This window comes from Electrophorus electricus, chromosome 2 (assembly GCF_013358815.1).
Source record: "Electrophorus electricus isolate fEleEle1 chromosome 2, fEleEle1.pri, whole genome shotgun sequence".
NCBI lineage: Eukaryota > Metazoa > Chordata > Actinopteri > Gymnotiformes > Gymnotidae > Electrophorus > Electrophorus electricus.
This window is the reverse complement of record NC_049536.1, coordinates 33,013,081-33,033,344: the sequence shown is the minus strand read 5'-3', so window position 1 is coordinate 33,033,344 and position 20,264 is coordinate 33,013,081. Positions and strand designations below refer to the sequence as shown.

The 20,264-nt window shown below is 48.5% G+C and overlaps 1 protein-coding gene across 9 annotated transcripts in view; it reads right to left on the bottom strand.

The window, feature by feature from the left end:
- Window positions 1-20,264, bottom strand: part of zmp:0000001200 (dedicator of cytokinesis protein 9) — a 59,030-nt gene that overhangs the window by 1,731 nt on the left and 37,035 nt on the right. For 3 of the 9 annotated variants that reach the window (XM_035520932.1, XM_035520901.1, XM_035520917.1), the window contains exons 13-52: window positions 19,932-20,054; window positions 19,622-19,704; window positions 19,104-19,226; window positions 18,584-18,663; window positions 18,214-18,401; window positions 18,054-18,119; window positions 17,781-17,873; window positions 17,536-17,659; window positions 16,975-17,093; window positions 16,246-16,335; window positions 16,034-16,123; window positions 15,396-15,511; window positions 15,165-15,234; window positions 14,798-14,920; window positions 14,591-14,662; window positions 14,305-14,451; window positions 14,053-14,136; window positions 13,540-13,651; window positions 13,174-13,212; window positions 12,468-12,646; window positions 12,200-12,316; window positions 11,984-12,095; window positions 11,584-11,717; window positions 9,952-10,066; window positions 9,694-9,760; window positions 9,558-9,605; window positions 8,426-8,559; window positions 7,409-7,524; window positions 6,062-6,199; window positions 5,571-5,753; window positions 5,346-5,459; window positions 4,949-5,164; window positions 4,772-4,829; window positions 4,529-4,635; window positions 3,799-3,921; window positions 3,148-3,261; window positions 2,812-2,817; window positions 1,754-1,900; window positions 1,448-1,658; window positions 283-473 (exon numbers count right to left, since the gene is read on the bottom strand). In XM_035520932.1, coding sequence (XP_035376825.1) covers window positions 283-473; window positions 1,448-1,658; window positions 1,754-1,900; window positions 2,812-2,817; window positions 3,148-3,261; window positions 3,799-3,921; window positions 4,529-4,635; window positions 4,772-4,829; window positions 4,949-5,164; window positions 5,346-5,459; window positions 5,571-5,753; window positions 6,062-6,199; window positions 7,409-7,524; window positions 8,426-8,559; window positions 9,558-9,605; window positions 9,694-9,760; window positions 9,952-10,066; window positions 11,584-11,717; window positions 11,984-12,095; window positions 12,200-12,316; window positions 12,468-12,646; window positions 13,174-13,212; window positions 13,540-13,651; window positions 14,053-14,136; window positions 14,305-14,451; window positions 14,591-14,662; window positions 14,798-14,920; window positions 15,165-15,234; window positions 15,396-15,511; window positions 16,034-16,123; window positions 16,246-16,335; window positions 16,975-17,093; window positions 17,536-17,659; window positions 17,781-17,873; window positions 18,054-18,119; window positions 18,214-18,401; window positions 18,584-18,663; window positions 19,104-19,226; window positions 19,622-19,704; window positions 19,932-20,054 — 4,572 coding nt within the window. The remainder of the gene's footprint in view (window positions 1-282; window positions 474-1,447; window positions 1,659-1,753; window positions 1,901-2,811; window positions 2,818-3,147; window positions 3,262-3,798; window positions 3,922-4,528; window positions 4,636-4,771; window positions 4,830-4,948; window positions 5,165-5,345; window positions 5,460-5,570; window positions 5,754-6,061; window positions 6,200-7,408; window positions 7,525-8,425; window positions 8,560-9,557; window positions 9,606-9,693; window positions 9,761-9,951; window positions 10,067-11,583; window positions 11,718-11,983; window positions 12,096-12,199; window positions 12,317-12,467; window positions 12,647-13,173; window positions 13,213-13,539; window positions 13,652-14,052; window positions 14,137-14,304; window positions 14,452-14,590; window positions 14,663-14,797; window positions 14,921-15,164; window positions 15,235-15,395; window positions 15,512-16,033; window positions 16,124-16,245; window positions 16,336-16,974; window positions 17,094-17,535; window positions 17,660-17,780; window positions 17,874-18,053; window positions 18,120-18,213; window positions 18,402-18,583; window positions 18,664-19,103; window positions 19,227-19,621; window positions 19,705-19,931; window positions 20,055-20,264) is intronic. The other 6 variants (XM_035520933.1, XM_035520915.1, XM_035520926.1 and 3 more) reach the window with 5 other exon arrangements.

Below are 20,264 nucleotides of genomic sequence, written 5' to 3'. Positions count from 1 at the left end.
CTGGACTTGCAGTGCTGGCCTTTGAGATACTAGCCATTACTGATGGAATACTGATATTACAAAATATCGGCTGAAATATACAAAGCGCCTGCTGCATCCCTCTCTCCCCAGTGAATGCTCTCTGGGGGTTGAATGTTCCCGTTTAACTGCAAAGTTAATTACAAGATTCAGCAGGCATCTTCGAACTGTGCCGGACTCTGGCCCTCCTGGGCCTAAAATGGGCTTTGTGCTCTGATAATCCAGACCCCCCCCCCCCCCCCAGTCCTTCAGCCAGGTGCGTACCTGCACGCTGATGCTGCCCTGCAGTTTGAGCTGCAGTTTGATCATGTCCACGCCACCGGAGCCACACAGCTGACGGAGCTCGCTCACTTTCTTACTCATCTCATCGATGGCCACCTCGATGGGGTTCAGGTCAGTGTGGTGCTGGTACATCACCGCTATACGCTTCTTTACGTAGGGGAAGGAGTGTGTTGCTGCCGGAGGGAGAGGGAGAGGGAGAGACCCGGTCACATGAGGAAAACACAGCAGAGGAATCCACAGGATTCTGGGACGTAGCCTACTGCACTATGTCATTATGTAAGTGTTTCACTTCCTGACCTGAACGGTCAATTAACTAACTTAAAATTCCCTGTTAAGTGACTTAAAATCCCGTGAGCATTCAGGATTGGCCCTGTATCCACGACACAACCTGCTCGTTCCTCAAGTGTGGACTAGATGCTCACCATTATCACCCGCCTCAGATAACAGCTGGACCTTGGGCTCTGGTTGGTCGTATAGCTATAAAACAACGCAGAGTCTCACACACCCTTGATGTTCAGCTGACTCGCTCAAATGTTAATCTCTTCATTGAGGAATTACAATATGAACAATATTACAGCAGGTGTTCGCTTATCTGCTTTTCTAGTGCCTACTTTCAAAGAGTCTACGCACCATTCTTAATACATGGGTTAAACATCACTTGCAATAATGGTTCTCAGATATTCTAACATATATTAACATTTAAATAGCGGAGTTAATGATTTTGACAGGGTACGCTGCATCTAGAACTTGCACTGACATGTATAAAGTCAAACACGCTGCACTGTATTGTCTCGTACTGTTAACAGTGTGGTAGGGATAAGCTCTGCTGAGCAGTACCGTGCTGTGCACAGTGAGGGCTGTGGGCCAACACGGGCCTGGGACCACGTTTGAATTGGCCCACAGGAAGCCATGGGATTTACTGAAATTGCAAATGTGCATCCTACATAGCTGCAAAATGTATCAATTTGCAAAATTCCTAAAAAGCCCATATTATTCTACAAACACCTGAATAAACAGGATGCAGTCCCAACTTGATTTGCAGCCTGCATGCCTGTATTCTTCTATTCGACTCTCAGCACATCACACACACTTTTTTGGCCTGCTAAGCGAAAACCCTTTGCCCCGCCCTGAGTCCAGGAGCACGTACTGGTGAGGATAGTCCTGCGCTTGCATTGCTCCTCGATGTCGCCATGCTTCCTGCCCGACACGGTGAAGGGCATCTCGAAGACGAAGCGGCGGATGTTGTGGCTCCTCTCAAACTCCGTCTTCCTCTCCGCCAGCTCCTTCTCCTCCAGGAACGGCGTGACGTGGGTCACCTGGATGTACGCATACTTCGAGTCCAGGTCTTTCGGGTTGATCTGCTCCAGAGAGAACCCAAGCGTAAGATGACCGCCAGTCAGATCCGGCGCCGTGTGCGCTTCGGCGGCGCTACGGGTCAGAAAAGGCCCCTCACCCTGCCGGAGTCCTGGATCATCTTGACGTTCTCAGCTCCGAACTTGTCCGAGTAGAGTTTGAGGAGTCTCTGGGAGATCTCAGACAGGGGGGTGAATTTGGGCTCTTTGTAGATGTACTCTTTACCATCCTCATCCTCGAAGAATCCCTGGGAGCAACAACAAAGGCCAACAAAGTCAAACCACAAGTTACGTAAACTGTTCTCCCAGCAGCTGGTGCCAAGCCATTAGATCCCCAACCATATCAGCACAGTTGTCTTGCCTCTAACCCATTTGATTTCTTTGTTAAACACAGAGTGAAACAGCCACACACCACACGAGAACGATGGATGGCTTGAGGTCCACTACCAAGCTACTCCGCTACACTACACCACGTTCATGAGAATGTTGATGAAAAGCAGAACATCCAAAGAGGCAGTGTGGAATGTGTAGTCATGACTGAGCCAAAACCTCCGTGCCATGTGTCTAAGGTGATGAGTGCGTTCCTCCCATCTGATACGCTACACCAGCATCCCCAGTCAAACCAGTAAACTGACCAAGTGTCCTAAAGACACCAGACAAAATTGGTACTCATACTTTGCAGACTCTGCGAGTCACAGAAATCTGAGTAATGGATGCACACACACACACACACACACACACACACACACACAGGTGAGTAGAGACAAGCTGCGGTAGCGTTAAATGTTAGCATGCAAGTATGACGGAGCAGTTACATTCCACTGTGCCATTTGACATTGAGAAGCTGATCCTGAAACTGACAGTAATGCCCACTGAGTTCTTATAAAAAAGTAAGAACAAAACAAAAAGCGCGTTCTTCCACTGAGAGTTCGCCATGGCTGCGGGCTTAGAGGCAAAATATGCCAACGTAACTCAGGACGGAGTCGACAGATCTCACAGACTCTGCCGTCTCACCTCGGATTCTGAAACTGACCCATGTGCTTCCCTCTCAGAGCAAGAAGACCAACATGACCACGGAGGAGTGGCAGAGCTGCCGGGTATGAGTGACGGAACACGGTTAGACACAAAGTCACACCAGCCATCGTGGAAGAGGACTTACCGCTGCCTGTACACAGGGCACATGCAGAGAGAGATGACAGCATTAATGACTAAACAAGTAGACTGAGGGCGAAACTGGAGAGAAGCATTCGTCCTGCTTAAGATCGAGATGGTGTTTAGAATTACATGCCGTCACATATATTCTCGTGAGACACAGGACAGAGTAAAGTCACTTTCAAAATGTCCTCATACGAAGACGCAGCGTCTCACGACACACACACACACACACACACACACACACACACACACACTCAAAAACCCAGTAGCCTGCATGGTAACACTTAATTTACCAATCCACTGGGCAAGGACGATGCGTTTCTTCCCGCATGATTGTTACCTGTCCAAAGAAGGCCACTCTGAAGTAGGTTCCCAGAAGTCTCTTGCCAGTGTGCATCACCTCCGTGACCTTGCTGTAGGCACGGTGAAGCGTCTCATACAGGTGAGCCAGTTTCTGCCCAAATACCAGACAGGTAAACATGTTCGTAAACACCACTGCAACCTGGCCAAATGTTTCAGTTTCTCCTCAGCTCAATAGTGAAGAGACCTTTAGACTTTTATAGTTAATTTCACTATACATCTGTGTTTGTGTAGTTCTCTCCTATTACTTCTATAGTAATATTGACCCTTCAGGGCACAATGGCAGCATGAGACCACCATGAAGTCTGCACACCTCCTCTGAGTGGGGGTGGGTGAAGCAGACAAGATCGCTCAACATCAACATCACCTTTAATTTCCTTATCCTGTGATGTACCATGCTGGTACAAACACGATACACTAGCAAATAGAAGTGCTTCCTCTAACTGACCCTCATCTCTATCTCAGTCCAGTGACCCCCAACAAAAACCACTACTGTGGGCCAAAGCACCTTTGGTGGATGTTTCTTCTGGCTTGATTGGGGGACTTGATCGGGACCCTTTGCTATAAATAAGTGATTTACTTTATGAGGTGGTCTATGTATTTTTACTGATAAAGCCAGCTCTGACTGTACCTCAAAGTCTCTGCGCTTCTCATAGATGGGTATGATGAGTTTGGAGATGTCAGAGATGAGCTCGTATCGTTCAGCTTTCCAGAGTCCTTCAGCACACTCTTCCAGCAGCTCCATCAGGACGTCCTACACACACGCACGCACGCAGCCCAGGAGAACACCCACACCCACGTATGAACACACACAACAGCTTTTTAAAAGCATGTGAGGTTACAATTCTTAACTATGTTAAGTGCATTGTTCTAAATCTTTTGATTAAATATAAACTGTAATTTATATATATATATATATATATATATATATATATATATATATATATATATATATATATATATATATATAAAAAACACTGAGCCATTTATTTATCTCTATAGAATAGAATCTTGTATATCTGCTTGCTTATTTTGGTTATGAGAGTTATGCCTGAAGAAAATCATACGTGGTGATTATACTTTTTTATATGTGCAATGTTTATATACCATTTGTTCTCCATTAATAAAGAGACTGAGTATAAGATACTGGCTCTATCACACCTAAAAGTGCAGGCGCTGCGAGTTCATATCTGCTGTACTGGTGATAAAGCTGACCGATAAGCAAACACATGGACTGTAGTGTTGCCAAGCATCTCAAGTGCTGTTAGCTTCCTGGCGTATCAGCCTGTCTAATGTCTAACATACTAAAGACAAAGACATGGAACATGGGGCCTAGTCTGAGGAGTGAAGCAGGTTCACACCTCACTGAAGTGCACGTCCTGCATGCCCACATCCTCCATCATGGACGCCTCCTCGTCGATGTTCGGTGTGACGACGCGGAACGCTGAGCATCCCTGCTTAAACATGCCTGCGCCAACCGCAACCAAACACACAGCGGTCAGAAACAGGACCGGCACGCGGCAGTCCCCATAACGTTCTGGCATGGAGCTTGGGCGGCCCCCGGCTGTCACGGGCGGTAGCGTCCACGTGTGGGAGGAGCTCACCTTTCCTGCGCAGATACTCGGCCACCAGAGCCGCAACGTGGACATAACACATGGCCGCCTGGGGGGAGAGCATGCGCAGGGAGAAGGATTAGACAGGAGACACACACACACACACACACACACTCTCACACACACTCACACACACACACATTCACGCGCGCAGTCATGTCCTCACACCTCGGACAGGTCGCCGTTCTTCACGTGGATGCGAGCCATGCTGTCCAGCCAGGTTTTACGTAGCTCCGGCGTGCTGGCGTAGGACTTGGCCAGGCTGTACTGCAGATCAACCAGCATCTCAGGGTCGCGTTCGTGCTCCTTCATCTGAGCCGTGGCCATCAAGACGGTGCGGATGCGTTTGGTCAGGTCCTTCACGTCCGACGGGAATGCTGTGTTCTGCGGGGAGAACGGCCAGTCACCATCGAAAACACCTCCCATCCGTACCGCCATAATAAGGGGACGCCGACAGCGAGAAAGTGCGACGTGTATGCAAGGCAAATTCGCTGATGAACTTGTTGGGTTTTTTTGGGGGGTTTTTTGGTCTATGAGCTCATGGCGTTTGCTGGCTGTCACTGACCTTAATGGTCTTGTCGCTGTTGGCACAGTTGTTGATGATGGAGAGAGACTGCTGAAACCTGGTGCCACCGATACCAATGACATCAGCAATCAGCTGACTGACAGCTATCACCACCTGGAGGCAGACGAGCAGAGTCAAGAGCCTCGCTGGGTCCACGCACGTTCGCACGGGTACACTGGCAGGTTAGTAATGGCAGCTTTGAGCGGGGGTGGTATGGCGTGCCACCTGCAGGTGCGTGCGGACGAAGGACTTCCTGCCCGTGTAGTCGAAGTTGCTCTTCATGAGGAAGTAGAGCAGGTGGGCGGCATCGCTGCGGATGGAGCTCAGCTTGGAGTTGCAGCACTTCAGGATCTCGTAGCAGAAGGACGCACACATATCTGCACGGCCCTCGAAAAATGTGCATGGGAACTAGACGTGCGTGCGCGCGCACACACACACACACACACACACACACACACACACACACACACATCCATCCATAAAAACAGTAAATAAACAACTTTGTCTAATGCTACATGTGATTTACAAGCCATTTAGATGCCAGTACAAAAATGCAAAAATCTGCGATGTTTTTCTTTTTCATCAGACTGAATGGTGAAAAAGAAAAACATCTGGTACAAGATCGTGGACTACGTCACGGCTCCTACAGCTCGTGTTTGCTTTGACCTGAACCAGGCCTGATCTGCCAAGCTCAGGCACCCTGACGCAACGCTGACCTTGTAGATGAAGGTGCGCAAGAATGCGATGACCTGCTTAAGGGCCGTCTCTGACTGGTTAATCTGCAGGAATCCCAGGTGGACCGCAAACACTTTCTTCATCAAGGGGTTGTGGCCATGGTCTAAACTCAACTGGGTCTGAGCGAGGGAGAGAGCGTGGTGAGAGGAGAGCGAGAACGTGAGAGCAGAATGCGAGGAGAATGAGAACGTGTGAGTGTGTGGGGTTGCGAGGAGAGTGAGAGAGACCATCAGAAAATGAGTCAAATGGATGTATAATCCCTGTATTTGTGGACTTACAGTTCAAGTGTTGTATTCTATTTATTATACTTCATGTCTAAGTCTGTTGAGTGAGACCTGGCTATGTTAGTGGTGAACACCTCTATAATATAATACAATTTTGACTCTGAAAGCAATTATTCCATGTTTGGCTTCATTAAATGTAACACAATGTGATAAAAATCATACAAATCAATGACTGATGTATCCAGCAAAATAAATGACACTTAAAATCCGATTCACAGTTTAAAAAATAAATAAAATGATTGAATTGACGCAGCTTTTGTTGGGGCCAGGCTGAGGCCCCTCCGGCCACCAGGGGGAGGCCTCGAGTCAGGCACACTACCAATCAGGCTTAACGCCCAACAGCTGCGCTAGATCTATATAAGCCCGGTGACCCGGTCACTCAGTGCTGGGTCTTTGCTGAAGTTTGGAGCCCAGCTCCTAGCTGGTAACGCTGGGTATTGAGGTCTGGGAGCCCCTGTGCTACACCTCTTCTGCTCTGCGAGGGTGTCTGTGTTTTTACACGGCCCCTCCCCTCTCTAGTTTTCCCTCTCAAGTCTGTCCCTCTCCCGAGGCTTCCCTTAGCCATTAAAGTTCCTCCCTGTTTTCTGGTTTTGTTTGGGAAGTTTTAGTTTGGTTTTCTCCAGTGCATCGGGGCTGCCATTCTTCCCGTGGTGTCCTTTGTTCTCCCTTTTTCCACACTCGGCGTGGTGTTTAGTTTTCCATTCCTTTGAAGCGCGATATACGCGCAGGTCGTTCATTGGCTGCCACAGTTTAGCGGGAGTTTGTTAGCCTCGCAGCAAAGCGGCTGGGGTTCAACTCCCCACCTTCATTTTTTACTTCTCTTGTTTTACTGGTTCTTAGCTATAACTGTTTTGCACATGGCTCCACCCTCATTAGAGCAGGGTAGCTCACCCAGTAGGCTGTCGGTACCTTCACCCATCTGACCTGGGTTTGAGCCCCATTACAGCTTTACCAAATATGCACAATATGGCTTTGGCTGGTGAATGACAATAACACACCAAGGACAGTGTGTGTGATCACAGAGCAGGACTGAGGAGCTCATACCTTAAAGGCCATGATGAAGATACTGAGAGTGTCCAGCACAGTCAGACACACCTCAGTAGCAATGTTAGCCTCCAGCAGCGACTGGTTCAACACGTCCGCATCCGAATGGCTGTATGCTACACACACACACACACACACATTCAGAGCTGTTGCTGCCCCTGTGTGAAAGTCATCACTTAAACTCATTCCAAATGAAAATGTGGTGTATTTGCTTATATTTAAGGTCAGTTATCTGATCTTTCTTCAGAGAACAGATATATCATATAAAAATGAACACAGTTTAAATCAATTTGAGCGCACTGGCCAGGCCAGCGCTGTGGCTACATTTAAACGAATGGGAATACCGTTTCCATAATCATAACTATTCAAATGAGGTGACTTTTCCATATCAGAACTATTAAAATGCAGTGATGGAGAAAAAAGATTTAAAAAAAAAAGAGTGAGAGGCAGAGGAAGGAGTGCAGGGATGGATGGATGGAGGTGTGCTTAACCAGCTAATGGCCACTCCTTTGACCGATGCTCCTTTATTCTTTAAATTATTCAGAGGGACTACAAGAACAGTAGTGTCTATCCTCCTTAGTAAAGCATCGTGGCTGGTATGACAGCCCTACTGACGCGGCTCAGTCATGGAAGTCATGGGGTTAGAGTTACTGAGCCAGTCAGCTGGCTGTCTGCCAGACCAATCGCTTTTTACCATGACCTACAGAAACATCACGTATACTGGCAAACTCTCTGACACTGGAAGCAGAGAGACTGGCTCCAGTACGAGGATCAAACAGATTGGCTCCAGAGAGATTGGCCTCAATATGAGAAACAGAGTCTGGCTTCAATAAAAGAATGCAAGAGTGACTTCAGTGGAGAAAACGGTGCCTCACTAGGGAAGCCTGCAACAAACCAGAGCAGCAGGCTGCGGACGGTTGTCATGACCGCGATGATGGTGATGACGATATCGATGCTGCTACTGATCCCAACAGACAACTGACAGGGTGTGGCCCGGTGTTGCCGGGCAGAACTCACTGTGGTTGAAGGTGTAGGAGTTATCCAGGCTGCTGAGCTGTTGTAAGCGGGCGTGCATCACCCCAGCGCGGCTGCGGGATACAGGCAGAGTCTGAGATTTGCGCTCGTGGGCTACAGGCCCTGCCTCCTGGCTCCTACAGGGGAGTTCCACAACATGCGTTAGCGTGGGACACACACACACACACACACACACACACACACAGGAAAAAGAATTACAGGACTATGCACTATAGAGGAAGACAAAATCTAACTGTTTCATCAATTCTCTCCAGGCTTGCGTGATGGTACTGATCACGTTGTGGTGCGCATTCAGAGGGATAAAGAAGAACGGCGTTGCATGGTACAAATTTTAAATTGTTCTGGTTTCAGCTTTTGAGCCATTCCTAACATTTTCTCGAGTCTACAACATAACTGGTTGTTCAGTCCTGCCATCTAACCACGTCGCTACGGGTGACGGCGAGGCCAGAGAGAAGGTCTTCAGCATGCAGTAGTTAGGCCACGCCCACTGAGGCCAGCGGGCAGCAGAAGGCATGGACAGACGGACAGATACAGCAGGTAACAGCCGACGCAAGGTAACACGGCACATAACCGGGCAGACAGACAAGTGCATGCAGCCGGAGAGCAGTTAGACAGGCATGTCCAGTCTTACCCCAGCAAAAGCAGGAGCCTCACGCACGCGTGTGCAAGTGTGTGTGCGCGCGTGTGTGTGTGAGGGTGTTACACTCGCAGCATGGATGCGAACAAAGAGAAATAAATCGTGAACGGTTAGAGACAACCAAGTCCAATCACAGAGAGTAAAACAGTTGTGTGTGTATGCACATTTGTATCTGTGTATTACATTGACTGAAATTACATGAGGTATTGAAATGCATTTGAAACATCTCAGATTTGGGACAGTGTTAGTCAGAACTTGAAATAATAGACTTCAACTGCAATGTTTTTTTGTTTTTTTTTTGCATTTTACGGTGCAGCTGTATTCAAAGAAACGTACGAGGCTTATTTTTCACTGAATTACACCAACAGGTTGAAGTTTCTTTCATTAATTAATAAATTAGGTTAAAAAAAAAGAACTCTACATCATAAAGTATTGGGTTTAAATAATAATTTTTAAAAAAGATCCAAAAGGCGTTACCTAGCGATGTGTCTTTTCCCCATGTATCTGAACTGGTGAAGGCACAGTCTGAAGAGACCAAAACAAAGTGCTTCTTTAAAATCTATGAGCTGAAACAGAGCTGAGATGCAGATTTATAGGAGTCTGCTGCACTTACTCTAACAGCGTGAAAAAATCCATCAGATCTCCGGATGAAGCCTTATTCCAGTAGGTGAAAAGGGCATCTGAGTAATGAGAACATTTACGTTCAGTGAGGCATTTGTCATTGGTGGACTACAGGGAGTTGTCTGTATAAAGTAACACCCTTGTGTTAGAAATACACGCAGTCACATGTGCTCATGCTCTGCGTGTGATTATAAATCATTTAAACGATGGTGCAGAGGAAGAGTTGATCTGCAGGTGTAGGTGTGTGTACCTTCAGACATGCTCTTGAGAACATGTAGAAAACACATTAAGAGACTCTTCACCTCAGTCTGGTCTAGTTTATCACTTCGCAGGAGGGACCCACCCAGAGCTGCAGCTGCCTGGTACTGACATACAGAGAGAGAGAGAGAGAGAGAGAGAGAGAGAGAGAGAGAGAGAGAGAGAGAGAGAGAGAGGAGAGAGAGAGAGAGAGAGAGAGAGAGAGAGAGAGAGAGAGAGGAGAGAGAGAGAGAGAGAGAGAGAGAGAGAGAGAGAGAGAGAGAGAGAGAGAGAGAGAATGTAAGAACAAAAGAGAAAGAGGCCACGAGAGAGCGAGAGTCAGACACAAACACACTCACTCTGGACATTTTTGCCTTGTCCATTGCTACTTGAGAAGAAACACACTTCATGCTAGTTTAAAGAAGTCGATCGTATCTCTACCATTGAGCATATTGGCATGGAAGAGATGAGGTCATGCCTTCACCTCCACTGTGCTGCCGTGCCTAAGCTTAGCTCTGCTGGACCAGTCACGGCCTTCGGTGTGTGAGTTACTGGCCCATGAACATCAGCCAAATGTGAACTGAACTGTGCAGCGTAAGGTGGCGGATGACCTGACTGATCAGGCTCATGATCAGGCTCGAATGTCACCTGATTAATTCTGTTCATTAATACCGTGCTGCTTTTATTCACAACGTCGTCATGGAAAATCAGAGAATCAAAGAAATGAAACCCAACTCCGACCAAGGGCATGCTGGGAAGAGAGCAACCCCAAACCCCCCCCCCCCCCCCCCGAGAGCTGGAGAGAGCACACACACACACAGAGCCATGGGTTAACACCACACACACACACACACACACACACACACACACACACACACACACACACACACACACACACACACACAGAGCCATGGGTTAACAACACACACACACACGCACACACAGGGCCAGGTGCTGCAGTACTTGTGCAGGGCTGAGCAGGCCTGGGTGGCTGGACAGCAGAGAGAAGTCCATGGTGTGGCGTTGGGGCGGAAGCACGGCCTCCCCTTCCCATGGCACACGCGGGACACTAGCTGAGTGACGGCGGCCCAAGAGCTGGCACTGATGACACCGAGAGCAGTGGGGGGGCGGGCAGACATGGGTCACCACACACACACACACACAGAGCCATGGGTTAACACCACACACACACACACAGAGCCATGGGTTAACACCACACACACACACACCCACGGGTTAACACCACACACACACACACACACACACACAGAGCCATGGGTTAACACCACACACACACACAGAGCCATGGGTTGACACCACACACATACACGGGACACCACACACACACACACACACACACACACACACAGAGCCATGGGTTAACACCACACACGGGTCATCACACACACCCACCCACATGTGCACACACACACACACACACACACACACACACACACACACACACACACACACTCCCACGCACCCCCATCCATAATACTAACACAGGATATCAGATTAACCACATTGCACCCAAACCTGATTCAGCAACGTGATACTGGGAAGTGTCTGGGCAAGCCTGCACACAATTAGATGGGCCAGACAGCTCTGTCAGGTATACATGCATGTCTGTCATCCTTGACGGTACCTTGTCCAGGGAGTGGAGCTTGTCATTGCTGCGCTCTGTTAGGCTGTTGCTGGAGTCGGTGCTGATGAGAGAGCCGCGTGACTCAGCATGCCGTACGGAGCTGACATTTGGAGTAGAGGATGTATGTGGAGAGGCTGGGTCACAGACAGACATATTTATTATTATTATTATTATTATTATTATTATTATTATTATTATTCACTAGTAACTGCCACATTCACAAAGTCCTACAGGAAGTAGTAACAATATCTGATTTCAGGCTCAATATGATTTTAAAATGTCAGGTCAAGATTTGATTAATTTTCCACGACACCAAATGTGACATTGCTTAAGTGTGCAATAATGCAGTATGATGCTGACTCTTAATGGGTTTGGTGAGACAGGGGTCATGCCCTCTCACCTGTTCCCGAAATGACCCCAAACACGTCCTTATGCAGAGCACTCTCGACATGGCTGCCTGCTTTAGGAGGCGTCATCAGGGAGCTGGCAGAGAGAGGCTCTTCGCGTCCATTCTGCAATGCACAAGAGAGCATCCGTCACACACGAGCACAGCGGGAAACTCAGGCCGTTCCTCCAGCTGTCATTACAGACTGTGGCCTCTAGGGGTCAGCCTTACACTGTTGGAGAGGTTGTTGGGGTAGGGGGAGACGTCTTTAATGTTGAGCCTCTGGACGTTCTCTTGAAGAAGCCCGAACAGTGGCAGGTACAGAGTGGCGAGCCTCGCCTGCTGGCTCTGAAACACACGTTCATTACGTGTCCAAAACATCCACCAAGACGCACATGTAGGCTGCAGTTTACATTCCATAAAACCCATCAGACCACAACGCATGCTCAGTATGAATATGAGGAGGATCTCTCACGGTCCCGTTCTACCTGAGACTCACCTTGGCGGTGTAGCGGTCGTCAAATGTGTGTTTGATCATGAGGTTCTTCAGGACATGGATGGACATCTGCCTGATGTCACGGAACTCCTGCAGTGCACCGCCCACCTCTCTCAACAGCAGCCCAACCAGGAAGTGGTGCTTACAGAAGTCATCTGTTAGAGAGTAGTCCAGCTGCAAATCTGAACACGAGAGAAAGAGAGACCAGGAGAGACCAGGGGAGAAAGAGAGCGAGAGAGAGACCAGGGGAGAGAGAGAGAGAGAGAGAGAGAGAGAGAGAGGGAGACAAAATAGTAAAGATAAAGTGTAATACAATACAAATTGTGGAGAACTTTGTAATCATGGAGAAAATTTCTTGGTGGAGGACAATACAGTTGGCTAGTGAGAGACTTTTTATATTACAGAGCACATAACAGGTTATTCAAATCTGATAAAAATGAACGTTCAAAAAGTTCTGGTCAGTAAGTGCCGTTACCCCTCGTCTCTTTAAAACGCTGATATTTTCTTCAGAATGATATGAAATGATCATTTTTGGTTTTAGAATCATTAATAAACATGTTAATTTAATATTAGTTCACTGCACTGCAGCTCAAGTGTTTTTGACCATTTTGATCACTTTTGATCATTCCCCGCTGATTTCAGTAGGACAGTATTGATCCGTAAATGATTGGTTATGGATTAAATCAGGTAGGTCGCACACCTCACCTACCTACAGCAGACTGAGACGCCATACTGGAGCAGTGAACTGCTGCTCAGCACAACACACACACGCGCACGCGTGTGCACACACACACATGCACACACACGCACACGCACACACACACACACACACACACTAAGATAATTATGCTCTGCAACAAAGACAATTTCAGCTCAATTTAGAGTTAGATGGACACACTTAATTAATACCTACTATTCCACTTATGACATTAGAGTTTATATATAGATATGCCCCACATGCATATCTGTTACTATTAAGTATTAAAAAAACAAATCAATCAGTAAAATCGAAGGTAACGAGATCATTTTCTTTGATTATTATGTGGTTTGTAAGTGTATCAGTGTCTCATCTGACCTTGAAACCTCTGGATCCGTCCCTTCCCAAAAGGCATGGGCAAGTTGAGAGGAACGTAGTGCTCGTGATTACACACCACCCGCAAGAACTCAAACTTCAACTCGTATAGTGTCTGTGGAGGGAGGAGGGACACGTGTGAGAAGGATGACATTGAGAATACGGGAGGACACTGGAGACACTGGAGGACACAAGAGGACACTGGAGGACACTGGAGGACACAAGAGACACAGGAGGACACAAGAGGACACAGGAGGACACAAGAGGACACAGGAGGACACAGGAGGACACAGGAGGACACAGGAGGACACAAGAGACACAGGAGGACACAAGAGACACAGGAGACACAGGAGGACATCTCAGAGAGCCAGGCTTAATCAGACAGTTTTGTCATAAGCTCTAAAGCTGAAATCTAAAATTAAATGATTATTACTTAGTGAAAGTTTGGAATTTGTTTGAATATGTGTGTGTGAGAGTGTGTGAGTGTGGTAGGGTAGTCATGTGGGAAAACAGCACCTTTGCATCTCCAGGCATGAAGCAGTTGATGTAGTTGTTAATCTGCTTGAAGACAAAACCTCGATCCATGAATGTAAAACAACGCTGAGGGTCAAAAAAAAAAAAAGGTTTTATTTACAAGGAAGGAAGTTCAACAAACATTTCAGTCCTCATTTCAGATTCTGTTTGTGCTCGCCACTTGTGTTGGACTCTAGATTGGCTGTGGTGAGTGTCAGTCACACTGCGGTGTGTGAGGGGGCAGGTCCTTCTCACCTTGATGAAGATTGCCAGGCTGTGGTTGGCATTGCGTGCTGCGTCCAGGTTGTCTTTGTATTTCTGCGTGATGTGAGGCATCAGCATGTTCACCAGTGTCTCCACCATGTGGTGAAACAAGACCGAGAAACGCTGATTCCTTGACAGCTACGAGAAACAGGGCAAAGGGCAGAGCCTTGGAGGTCATTTTCGGACGCGGTGAAGTCCGACTGTAGCTTCTCTAGAAGCCACTGAAGAATAATTCCGTTCTGAGACCATTCACAAGCCGTCAGGTTGTCACACCTACCCTGACTTTGCCACTTTCTATCATGTACTGGGCCATGGACTTCACTAAAGCTTCAAAGAAATACCAGGAGTACTGGAAACAGCAAAACAGAGAAACGCGCGTCACACAACCAGGGCCGCACAGACTGGGCTGAAAGCAGAGTGAAAACCTGCTTGGGCACGCCAGCGCCGTGCACGGGGGGCACCAGGGCCTGCAGGTGGGCCTCACCTTCAGCAGTTTGTTGCTGGTGAGGAAGTCAGTAGAAGGTTTGAGGATGCTGGTCATGGCTTTGGCAAGCTCCTCATGTACGGTCTTCCCCGTGGCCGTGTGAGCATCTGTCTTAAAGACATACTGCGCACGCATGCACGCACACAGAGAGACAAATAACACCCATAACCTTCTGATGAAAAACCCTTCGGACCTTCAGGAAAAGGTGATCTCTATGAAGTGGCTTTGGTAAACTAGCAGGGCTCCTGTCTTGTACTTTCATACTTAACATCTCGACACATAACAGGGGAAGAGACGGGTCCAGTGAGGTTTTATGGTTGTGGCCTATGGGTGTGGCCTGTGGGTGTGGCCTGTGGGTGGAGCTCACCTTCACATAGGAGCGGAGGTAATGTTCCAAGCCCTCCTCATGGCACTGAGCTACTATATGGATCATCACTCTGAGAGAGGAGAGGGGTGGAGGAGAGGGGTGGAGGACATCACAGGTATGTATTACATGCAATGTTTGTTTTGCAATGTTTGCAATTTTTTCCTATAGTGTAGATTTATACCTACATAACAGCATGTTCCCACTGTATTGGGCAAGTGTTTAAGAGCTGACCTGGTGACGTTGACGGCGACGTCTTCGTGAGCTGACATGGTGAGAACATGGAAGAGCTGGTTCAGAATCGTGGGGAGGAAGTTGATCATCACGTGAGCCTCCATCGCGTGCAGACTCTAGGGGCCATGAGCACACGCAGCCCCTTTTAGTTTCATCATCAGGGTTCGTTCCCTCGGTTTCTCAAACACTGTGAGTCACTACCGACGATACTATCGATCGAGTTCCTTGGCAGTGTTTTGTCTGTTATTGTAGATTATAATTTGCCTGATTCGAGTGGGTGTGAACCAGAGGGGTAAGGAACACACACCCAGCTCCACGCCCTGCTGACTACCACCTATCAGCAATCAGATCTGGGCACTTCCAAGCCCTGTGGTGGGAACCGTGGTGAGTGGGCCAGAGTCCCCACTGAGCTGTTATCAGGCAGGGAGCAGGTGTTTATTAACACAGACCCCCCACCCCACACACACAACCCTGTGTGTAAAGGAGGGGGGTCGGGCTGCACAAACAATCCTGACTCTCCAAACACGCTCATGTGCCCAGACAGTGTGAGATGAGGGGGGGGGGGGGGGGGGGGGGAGAGAGAGAGAGAGAGAGAGAGAGAGAGAGAGAGAGAGAGAGCTGGTGTTGTGGAGATGTACCTTCAGGTATTTGACCAGCTCTCCACCAGGGGACTGGCCTACTGACGCATTGCTCTCACAGTGTTGGAAAAAATTGTGCAGATGCTGATCCTGATGACGGCAGAAGAACAAATGGTTTTGACACGAATTACACAAAGACACCAAGAAATGTGAAGGACACACACGGGCAGAAGGACAGAAGACCCAGGGAAGTGTGAGTGGGGTGCAGTCACCTGGGTGTAGACTGTGGACACCAGATGGGTGGAGACCTTAAACAGAGGCCTCCCTCCATCTACCCACTTCAATTCGGGACCGGCGTGCTGCTACACACACAAACAAACAAGCACCACATAAGTGAAGAGAAGCTGGGAGTGTGTGTGTGTGTGTGTGTGTGTGTGTGTCTGTGTGTTTACTTGTGTGTGTGTACGTGTGTTTGTGTGTGTGTGTTTCTGTGCATCTGTGTGCACATGTATGTGTATGTGTTTGTGATGTGTGTGTGTGTGTGCGCACGCACATGCGTGTTTACGTGCATGCATGTTTATGTGTGTGTGCGTGCGTGTTTCTGTGTGTGTGCACGTGCGTGTATGTGTTTCTGTGTTTGCACGTGTGTGTGTGCGTGCACGTGCGCGCGTGTGCATGTTTGTGTGTGTTTCTGTGTCTATGTTTACGTGTGTGTGTGTGTGTGTGCGCACATGCGTGTTTACGTGTGTGCGTGCATGCATGTTTATGTGTGTGTGCGTGCGTGTTTCTGTGTGTGTGCACGTGCGTGTATGTGTTTCTGTGTTTGCACGTGTGTGTGTGCGTGCGCGCGCGTGTGCATGTTTGTGTGTGTTTCTGTGTCTATGTTTACATGTGTGTGCGTGTGTGTGTTTCTGTGTGTCTGTGCATGTGTTTCTGTGTATTTGCGTGTGTGTGTGCACGTGAGCGTGTATGTATGTGTGTGTGTATGTGTGGGGCCTCACCTTGCTGCTGCTGTCCTGGTAGCTGAGGTAACCTGCAGGCAGGCTGGCAGCCACAGGGATCTGCTGTTCATTCATCACCACTCGGCCATCCCTCAGCAACCGTAGCCATGCATAGCCCACTACACACACACACCCACACCCACAGACACAGACACAGACACAGACACACACACAGACACACAACGGCACAAACGAACACAATGTGCACGTTTTAGTTATGACAAGGGAGAAAAAAGGCAAAACACCAGCAGTTCCATCTTTAACACACTAAAGCAGGCAACAGTGTTCAGGTGACGATCCTGCCAGCGAGGATTCAGGTTTAGGACAGAGTGCGTCTGCGGCTTCCCTGACTGACACGCCTTCTTTAACAACAACAACAACAACAGTGACCCAGCACACACAGGAGGGGCTGAACAGGAACACCAGTGTGCTCGGATCTTCCCGTAAGCTGAACCCGCTGACACCAATGTGCCGCCACTTGGCACAGACACCATCCGCCTCAGACAGACACTTCGCCCTGCGGCGTTGCCCAGGGCGCGAATGTGCGTGCGAGCACCCTACCCTGCGTCTCCACCTGCTCCCGCTTCTTGGTGTTGGCCTTGCTGTTGGTGTCACAGCTGACGTGATAAAAGGTGAAGAGGAGATGGTGCTTCTCCGTCAGCTGGGTCGGCAGCTCGATCTTAAACTGGGGATGGAGGAAGGGGGATCCTTACATAGGCGTATAATAAAACACAGAGGACCGACCCCGGTCAGGGCGGCTGGCGTTACCTTAACAGAACCCCTGTACTTCAGTTCGAGGGTCTCACCTCATCGTAGAACTCTGGGTTTTGTTGATGGTGCAATACTGTAGCAAAAGCGTTCTTAGTGAAGAGCGGTCCCCCGGGACGACTGTATATACACTGCACAGAAAGAAAAGGCCTGTTTGACACATGACCTGTAGCTTAAGGAAAGAATTTTGCATGTGTGCGCATGCGCACGTGTATGTACATAAAAGATCATGAGTTAATGAGACCAAGTTTATGAGTCTGAGTTCATGTGGAATAAAGTGTTGTGTAGATCAGAGGCCGACGGCGTCTGACCTTCACGGGGAGAGCGTCTTCCTCGTCCGAGTCCCGGAACTCCACACACACTGCGATGTTTCTGGCCTGCCGAAAGACGCGACGCACAAGCATGCTACAGCGGCTTGGATGAAACCCACAGAAGCGTGTAGAATGAGAGCTCTTAGGAGGGGGTTGGCACCTTAGCGAAGGTTTTCTGGCCGTCGTACTTGAGGTGGCGCGGGTAGACGTACAGGTGGTTGGTGTAGGTGGTGAAGGGCTGGGAGCACTTGGCGATGCACGGCACAAACTCCTCCACCTCAAACAAGACGCCGTTCCTGTCTAAGCCCTCGAACTGACGCACGGGGAGATACGAGGAGGTTATGCAGTCTACACACACCCACGGGGCACACACACACACACACACACACACACACACACACACACACACACACACACACACACACACACACACACACACACACACACACACACACACACACACACAGAGAGACGGATCAGCGAGGGAGAATAAAAACTAATCTTGGTTAGCAGGACAGAACTGGGCTCACTTGTGGGATCAGGGGCCACGTTGTCAATGGTCACATCCAGATTGCCCAGGAGCACGGGCAGCTTGGCCATCTTCTCAGGCCTGGCGGGCAGCCAGAGGGAGAGATCGCGGGACGCAGGAGACAAAGGGAAGGAGGGAAAGAGAGAGGCAGTGTCGGAAAGATGGAGAAAGAAGAAACGAGCCATTTTAAAGTCTGTCATTTCATCACTCCACAGATAAAAACACAAACCCATCCTGGAGTAGTGGGGGGAAAAAAAGACAGACAGAAGGGCCATGGAATTAACATGCTAAAAGACACCAAGATTCTCAAAGAGTCTCAAGTCAATGCTGAGATTTTTACAGCTATAACAAGAACCACCATATAAAAGAATCCGACTTTGTCCTTTGAACACAGAGCCTGGCTTAGAGCCTGTGCCGGTGTCACAGAGAGGGAGAGCTTAAAGGAAGCAATATACAGCCGTCACTTAGAGTGGGTGTGGTCCCAGCAGCCGGACAGCCAATAGGGACAGAGGAACACTAACTTCCTGAAATCCGCCAGCAGTTTGAACATGTCCTCATTGGAGAGTTTGTTACTGTCCTGCCGGTAGATCGGAGAGAAACGTGCAGACTTATCCAGTGTCCCAGACGCATCCTTAAACAGAGGCCTGGGGCGGGGAGAGAGATACAGAGTAAGAGAGAGAGAGAGAGAGCGCGAGAGAGAGGAAGAGAGAACAAGAACAATGCATTTTCCATTAGGACACAGAAGGTAACACATTCACAAAGCCCCAGAATCCCACCCCTCCATGTTTAGCATGGCCTCTCAGACTGTCATTCGCTATTTTACTGCTCATTTCAACATTCTGATGAAAAACAAGGCAGGGTTTTGGGTTGCCGGAATGTAAAACTTTATCTGTTCCTTCTGCCACAGAGAAACAAGCCCAAGATGTTTCCATTTGGTAAGTCAGAGAGTGGAGGCAGACTGAAAGCTGAGAGGTTGCCGTCACAGTTCTTAACGGCTGGTGTGTGTGTTCAAGTGTAGAGCGGTGGTCATATCTCACACCTGGCTGCCCACGCGAAGGCCATCCTGTATTGGCCGAGTCTGCTACACGCTAACTTAGCGTTCTTCAGCACCTTCTGGGCAGTCTGACAGAGGAGAGGACAGAAAGGAAGAAGGTTCGACTTTCACTTGAGCAGATACTTGCTGTGGCCAAAGTTTCCACAGACTGTACGCTAATGCTTTTTACATCTCCTGTCCCCTAAATCACATTTCCATAATACACACACACAGAATTTTAGAGAACTTCAAATGAAAACTGGCGTGAGTCATGACCTAAAAGCCATGCTCCAGACACACACACACACACACACACCTTGGCAGAGTCAGAGTTCTTCATATATGGTTCAGCACAGTGAGTTATTCCTCCCTGAAGGATCTTCTCAATCCGAGCCACAAGGAAGATATCAGGGTGTGGACATGTGACAGAGAACACTCCCTACACACACGTGCACACGCACACAAAACTGTGTTAGTGACAAATACTAAAGTTTCCTTTAGAGCCACAGTGAGAGAACTGAGCATTTCAAATGGTTCCTCTGAAGTGTCTAAAAAGCTGCTGAATGGGGCCATACACCCAGCTGTAAATGTAAGAACTGACAGCATTAAACGTGTGTGTGTGTGTGTGTGTGTGTGTGTGTGTGTGTGT